The sequence below is a fragment of the Amyelois transitella genome, chromosome 5 (genome assembly GCF_032362555.1).
Source record: "Amyelois transitella isolate CPQ chromosome 5, ilAmyTran1.1, whole genome shotgun sequence".
NCBI lineage: Eukaryota > Metazoa > Arthropoda > Insecta > Lepidoptera > Pyralidae > Amyelois > Amyelois transitella.
This window is the reverse complement of record NC_083508.1, coordinates 1,306,446-1,314,408: the sequence shown is the minus strand read 5'-3', so window position 1 is coordinate 1,314,408 and position 7,963 is coordinate 1,306,446. Positions and strand designations below refer to the sequence as shown.

Below are 7,963 nucleotides of genomic sequence, written 5' to 3'. Positions count from 1 at the left end.
CGTACGGCCACAACGTCTGCAATCGATCAAACACTCTGTTCCAGAGTCGATATTGAATCGATACATCGGTTTTGGCTCTATTGTATCTGGTTCGTTGTTAATTGAAATTTAATTTATAAAAAAAAACAACTTTGAGTTTAAAAAGTATTCTTTTTTCGAACAATTTTATTTAATTAAAGTACCTACGAACAATAAAAAGGAAAACGCAAACATTTGAAAAATCGAACGTGATTTGTGGAAATTCGTATTTCGAAGTGAAGTGTTTTTTTTTTTAAATTGCGATGACACCAGTTGGACTTCTGTTTAAAGTGAACAGGTATGTATGTACTCCTATGTGTGTGTTAGCAACCTTTTGTTAAGTGTTTAAAGTTCTATATTGTCTATGCATACATGTTTCCCATACTTAGGAGAGGTGTTTTAAATTATTGAATATGGGATGCGCTAACGCATACGGGTCGTGCCTATTTAGCGTCCGCCATTGTAATTCTACGCGTGTTCTTATTGTCAAGTTCTTAACATGTGAAGCCATGTAAATGTTTTCTTTTGATTAATTGATACAATGTTATGTCTCTGTCGTTTTGTTTAGAATCGTGCTACTTAGATGTTATGTTAATTTTCATAAATTTCCATTTTCGTGTGGTTCCCGGCACCAATGCAAAAAAGCGTAGGACCACTCCATTTCTTTCCCGTGGATGTCATAAAAGGCGACTAAGGTTTAGGCTCAGAAAATGATACAACTAAGGTATAGGCTTACAAACTTGGGATTCTGTTTTTTTGGGCGATGGCCTAGCAACCTGTCACTATTTGAATCTCAATTTTATCATTACCTATGCCAAACAGCTGAATGTGGCCTGTCAGTCTTTTTTAGACTGTTGGTTCTGTCTACCCCCAAGGGTTATAGACGTGGCTTTATGCAAGTGTATGTTCATTTTGCATAATTGTAAGAATACATATTATTGCCATGTACGAAAAAACTACTGAACCGATTATGATGAAATTTGGTATGTAGGTAGCTGAAGACCCAGAATAACAAATAAACTATTTTTCGTCCCGGGCGGCCTCTACTTAAAAATAAATAAAACGAATACTCTGTGAATTATTTAAGAGAATATAATATGTAATCAGTTTATTTAATTTAAACATAGTTAAAATTATGATGAACGGCAATTAAATTAGCATTTTTAAGTAATTATGACGACTGAGTCATCTCACGAGAGGTCATTGTCAAGTTTTTATATTAATTCTTCAGAAATGTATATTTATACTACTAACTTTTTTATTTATAGCTCAAAATTATTATTAGTTCTTATTGTGAGACAAAAAAATGCCCGCAGCTTCGTCTGCGAAAATTCTCGTTTATTTTCCGTGGAAATTTCAGGATATTCTCTTGCAGTTCTCCCCTTCGAGAACATTCGAATAACGGCCATTTTGAAATTTTCAATTAAAAAATCTTATGGACCAATAATACAGATAAATCTATAATACTTGTTAATGTATGATTTTAGTTTGCAAATAAGATTTATTATTTTATTAGAGATTTATTAATTCATTGTAACAGGAATGATATGAACGAGTTATTTTGGTTTACGCGAGCGAAGCTGTGGACAAGTCATACATATGTACATACATATGGTCACGTCTATATCCCTTGCGGGGTAGACAGAGCCAACAGTTGTGAAAAGACTAAATGGCCACGTTCAGCTATTTGGCTTAATGATAGAATTATTGAAATTTATTTATTTTTTATTTTATTTTAAAATAGTGACAGGCTGCTAACCCATCGCGTAAAAAAGAATCCCAAGTTTCCAAGCCTAGCCTTTAGTCGCCTTTTACGACATCCATGGGAAAGAGATAGAGTGGTCCTATTCTTTTTTGTATTGGTGTCGGGAACCACACGGCACAAGTCCGTGGACAATTCAAATACATACATACATAAAATCACGCCTCTTTCCCGGAGGGGTAGGCAGAGACTACCTCTTTCCACTTGCCACGATCTCTGCATACTTCTTTCGCTTCGTCCACATTCATAACTCTCTTCATACAAGCTCGGCGGTTTCGGGTACTTTTGACCTGACCCTTTACCAGGACGTCCTTAATTTGATCAAGATACGTTCGTCTAGGTCTTCCCACTCCGACCTTTCCCTCCACACTCTCCTTGTATATCTGCTTAGTCAACCTGCTTTCATTCATCCTCTCCACATGACCGAACCATCTTAACATACCCTTTTCTATTCCTGTAACTACATCTTCTTTCACATCACAACATTCCCTTATCACGCTGTTCCTTATCCTGTCACTCAATTTCACACCCATCATACTCCTTAACGCTCTCATTTCCACTGCATTTATTCTGCTTTCATGCTTCTTTTGCCATACCCAACTTTCACTCCCATACATTAATGTCGGGACCAACACGCCCCTGTGCACAGCCAGTCGAGCCTTTTTGGATAGTTTCTGACTGCTCATAAAGGCATGCAAAGCTCCATTCACCATGTTCCCCGCGTTCACTCTCCTTTCAATATCACTATCATACTTGCCATCTGATGTAAACTTTGATCCTAGACAATTCAAATTGTGTTAAAAAATGTACTATACGCAAATTGATGTGATTTCTATTTACCGTTAAGACGTACGGATATGGACAGTTAACTGATGCATCCCCAGACCTTGACTATCTAGACCTAGACTACCTAGACGTATCTAGGGTTGGTTAGGTATTACTGATATTATTATTCATATTGGAGTAAAAATAGGTTTTAAGGTTCAAGTTAGATTTAAGAGTTAGAGTTACGTGTTTGGCGGGAGATATTATAAGAAAGTTACTCAAAAAAATGAATAAATGAATTTTAAGTCAAAAATCAACAAACGAAATAAAAATAAATCGTTCCACTATTCAACATTCTCTAATAACATAGAAATGTAAAGAATGAACTAATGTAGCTGAACGTGGCCATTCAGTCTTTTCAAGATTGTTGGCTCTGTCTACTCCACAAGGGATATAGACGTGACCATATGTATGTATGTAAAGAACATAAGCTGCGCAAAAACTAAATTTTACTGACCTATTTTACAATTATTTACTTCCTAATATCGTTTTTGCTCTTTTCAAAAGATTTCATAAGTTGGGATAGTTATCGTATTTAAAAAAGTCTTGAATGATACAACTAAGGGATAGGCTTACAAACTTGGGATTCTTTTTTAGGCGATGGGCTAGCAACCTGTCACTATTTCAATCTCAATTCTATCATTAAGCCAAATAGCTGAACGTGGCCATTCAGTCTTTTCAAGACTGTTGGCTCTGTCTACCCCACAAGGGATATAGACGTGACCATATGTATGTATGTATGTACTTAAATGATACACTTGTCTCCCAGAGTAATAACGTCCAATCCTACAGGGTTCCCTGCGACTCTGTGTCGATCCTGACGAAGTGGCAGCCCTATTTACAAACCTAGTGGTGCATCTTCTATGGATATTCCATGAAAGGACAGGTTTGAAGCTCTAATTACGTACTTGTATAACCGTAATTATGCGTGTCGCAGGCAAACTGCACCATCTGCCTTTTAGTAAACCGGCCGGATGGTAGCAATTGTCGTAGTTTTGTTATAGCTAGTTTTAATGCGAAAATAAATGACTGATTGATAGTTGCTTTCTTGGCTTAGAAAAAGATAATTGAAAAAAAAAAATAAGATATATTTATTTGGAAACCAGAACAAGTATAATTATATCATATAGGACAACGATGACACTATCAGAAGTTATTTAACTGTGCCGCAAATGTCCACGCCCACCTGCTGAATTATATATATATACATATATATATGTAATTATAATAATATGGTGCCGTGTGGTTCCCGGCACCATTACAAAAAGAATAGGACCACTCCATCTATTTCCCATGGATGTCGTAAAGGGCGACTAAGGGATAGGCTTATAAAGTTGGGATTCCTGTATTAGGCGATGGGCTAGCAACCTGTCACTATTTAAATCTCAATTCTATCACTAAGCTAAACAGCTGAGCGTGGCCTATCAGTCTTTTCAAGACTGGTGGCTCCGTCTACCCCGCTAGGGATATAGACGTGATCATATGTATGTATGTATGTAATATTTTTAAAAGTATAATATTTTTGGTGTGAGATAATGTACGTGTGAGTGTAGGTACAAGAGGGGGTTCATAATTTCTAATAAGTAACATAAATTAAGCGTAAACGTTTTTTGACAGAATAATAAATTTGCATATTTTCCTTCCAAAATTCATAAAAGTCTATGCCTGTGTGAAATAAAACTATACCCATGTGAGCCTATTTGAATCTTAATCTCTCTCCTACGATGGGTTGACAGAAAATCGGCCACCATTTTCTTTTAATCACACAGAATTAGATTAATTATGAATAATTAAGCATAAATGAATATAAATGATTAAGCATACATTTCAATTTATGCTCATAATCCTAGCGAAAGTAATAAAACTGACCTATACAGACTTGATGTGTCTATGTATGTATAGAGGTCAGGTTTATCTGTTCCCGACTGTATATTATATCGAGGATGCTATATTTCACGCCTTATCGATATTGTCAATATTGACAATACAATATTAATGATTACTCCCTTATTAATTGCATTTTCTGTGAATCTTATCTTCATATTGATTAATGGGAAACAGTATTCTTGTCAATGTTAATTTAACAACTAGATTTTTGCCCGGGTTTCTCTTATACATACATACATATGGTCACGTCTATATCCCTTGCGGGGTAGACAGAGCCAACAGTCTTGAAAAGACTGAATTTTTACCACCACCTTTAGCTATTTGGCTTAATGATAGAATTGAGATTCAAATAGTGACAGGTTGCTAACCCATCGCCTAAAAAAGAATCGCAAGTTTGTAAGCCTATCCCTATAAATAAGTTTCTCTTATGTGGGAATTTAAAAGAATTTTATTTTAGGCGATGGGCTGGAAACCTGTCGCTATCAGAATCTCAATTCTATCATTAAGCTAAACAGCTGAACGAGGTCTATCAGTCTCTTAAAGACTGTTGGCCCTGTCTATCCCGCAGGGGATTTAAACGTGATTATTTGTAATATATTTTTGTTAAATGTTACTCCTAAAGAATAACTATGTGCTTGTTTCATAAAAATGGGTCAAGTAGCTCGTGTTATTAATAAAAAAAAATTTTTTTTTTAATCTTTTCTTTGTATTAAGTATGGATGGATAAATATTACTTCACTAGCTTTCGACCACAACTCCGCCCGCTTCAAAATAAAATTCTTTATTCCATATAGAATGGCTTAGGATTTGGATTTTTACATATAAAAAATAAATAATAAATATATACGGGACAAATTACACAGATTGAGTTAGCCTCGAAGTAAGTTCGAAACTTGTGTTACGAGATACTAACTCCACGATACTATATTTAATAATAATAACTTATGTAGATAAATATACAAGACCCAGACCAGTCAGAGAAAGTTCGTTTCTCATGATGCCCTGACCGGGATTCGAACCCGGGACCTCCGGTGTCACAGACAAGCGTATTACCGCTGCGCCACCGAGTCCGTCTTTAAAAGTTAATTAGGAGGATTTAATAAAAGAAGTACACATTGATCGTAATGTTACTGGGGAATAGAAAGATCTAATCTCTGCTTATCCCTCCGGGAAAGAGGCGTGATATGCGAGTGATCGGCAACCCTAATACAAACATCGTTGTGAGGTAATAAAATTAATCACTTACATTCAATTTACCTACCTACAATGTTTAATGTGCGTTAAAGATTACACGTTCTTGCAATTCTTCGATAATACATTACTAAGCACATAAATACAGCCCATCTGACAGGCATTATGCAGTATCCGACAAACATAAGCAGTAATGATCGATAGCACATATAACACTTTTAAAGCGTTTACATACATGCATACATATGGCCACGTCTATATCCCTTGCGGGGTAGACAGAGCCGACAGTCTTGAAAAGACTGAATGAATGGCCACGTTCAGCTATTTAGCTTAATGATAGAATTGAGATTCAAAAAATGACAGGTTGCTAGATCATCGCCTACAAAACAATCCAAGTTTGTAAGCCTATCCCTTAGTCGCCTCTTACGACATCCATGGGAAAGAGATGGAGTGGTCCTATTCTTTATTTTGTATTGGTGCCGGGAACCACACGGTTAGTTATGGCGTTTCGTGATGAGAATCGTTATAGATCTAGACGATCGCCAATTCGTCTGGATAGCGTGTAGTGACCGTAACATTTGAAATTGATAGCGTTGATCGAGATTTTTGCAAGATATTTTCCAATTAGATACGATATTTAATACTTCGATCATCCTGTGCCTTATTCTCCCTATTGAAGAAGGAAGTGCCTTGTGGTTTAAGGCGCGAACGATACGGTATCAAGTCTCTAGTCGTAGGAGTCAACTATAGCATTAATTCAGCAATTTCGCTAATGAAGACGAATAAAAAGCCGTTGTATCTGTGTGCAGCGATTATACTAATCAAGGAATTGGAAATAGAATGGCATTTTAATTGTCTATCAACTAAATACTTCGTAATGTCATGGACCAAAGTGATGTACAGTATCTTCCTTCTTAACACATATAGTCACTTCTATATCCCTCGCGGGGTGGACAGAGCTAACAATCTTGAAGAGACTTGGCCGTGTCCAGCTTTATGGTGAAATTGAGATCCAAATAGTGACAGGTTGCTAGCCCATCACCTACAAGAGGAATCCTAGTCCTTAGTCGCCGTTTACTGCATCTGAAAAGATGTGCAGTGGTTTTTATCTGAAGTGGCACTAAAAATCCATTATTTGCTGATTCTCAGGATAACACCTGGTTAAAGTTTACTTTCATGCCAAATTTTATTTTACATACATACATACATAAAATCACACCTCTTTCCCGGAGGGGTAGGCAGAGACTACCTCTTTCCACTTGCCACGATCTCTGCGTACTTCCTTCGCTTCATCCACAATCATAACTCTCTTCATGCAAGCTCGGCGGTTTCGGGTAGGTACTGTTGACCTGATTTATTTTAATTGAGTTTTATTTTTATTGGCTTTAATTGTAAAAGTTTAAAAATATAATTGTGTTTTAATCAATTGTTATGAGGCCCCTTTGCTCTGAAACACTTCTGCGGAGGATGCAACCGGGAATACTTAGAGATGAGAGAGAGAGAATAATCAATCGTTACCCAATGTAATATTTATTGTAAACTAGCTGTTGCCCGCGACTTCGACCTCGTAAATTTCGAATTTTTCCGCGTAAACTTATTTGCAGGCAAACTCATGCCTTGAGTTCATTCAAATGACGATAACTTTTTTTTTAGTGAACGGATTTTGATGAAACAAACTTCTAATGTTTTTCTGATTTAAAACAAAGCAATTGGTGAAAGTTTGAAGTAAATCGGTCCAGTACTTTCGGAGATAATCGTGATCATACATACAGACAGACAAGAAATTCAAAAAAAATATTTTTGCTTTCTATTATTCATTCTAAGTGTCCCTCTATCCATTTCAGTCGAAAATACTAAATGTACAGACAAAATATTTTTACTATTTTATTATATGTATATAGATAGATTCACATTGAACTAGTGCACGTTACAAGTTACAATATTGAAGAAAAACATGTTACAACATGTTACGAGTCAGCGGATGGTGCGGTTCCCCAGCGGTGTGGGTTACACCCGGTCTGGGCACTTTTGTTTATGTTGAGGTCAGGTTATGTTGGTACACGGCTCGGGAGGAACTTGGTGGCACAGCTATTTCATGAGCTTACCGTTCTAAGTGTATAAAAATTAGGATTTACTATGAAATTATATCAATAATTGAAATTCTTAATCAGCTTTGACAGTATAATAAGGCTAGAGGCTGCCTTAAATTGTAGCCTTAAAATAAAAGAACTAAATTTTAACTTTAGTCTGTATTAAGTTATCATTATTAAGAAATACGTC

The 7,963-nt window shown here is 36.1% G+C and overlaps 1 protein-coding gene across 1 annotated transcript in view; it reads left to right on the top strand.

Annotated features, from left to right (window-relative positions):
• Nucleotides 1-240: 240 nt before the first annotated feature.
• Nucleotides 241-7,963, top strand: part of LOC106139355 (TNF receptor-associated factor 4) — an 84,690-nt gene continuing 76,967 nt past the window's right edge. The window contains exon 1 of the mRNA XM_013340797.2: nucleotides 241-316. Within this exon, the coding sequence (XP_013196251.1) occupies nucleotides 282-316 (35 nt within the window). The 5' untranslated portion in view covers nucleotides 241-281. The remainder of the gene's footprint in view (nucleotides 317-7,963) is intronic.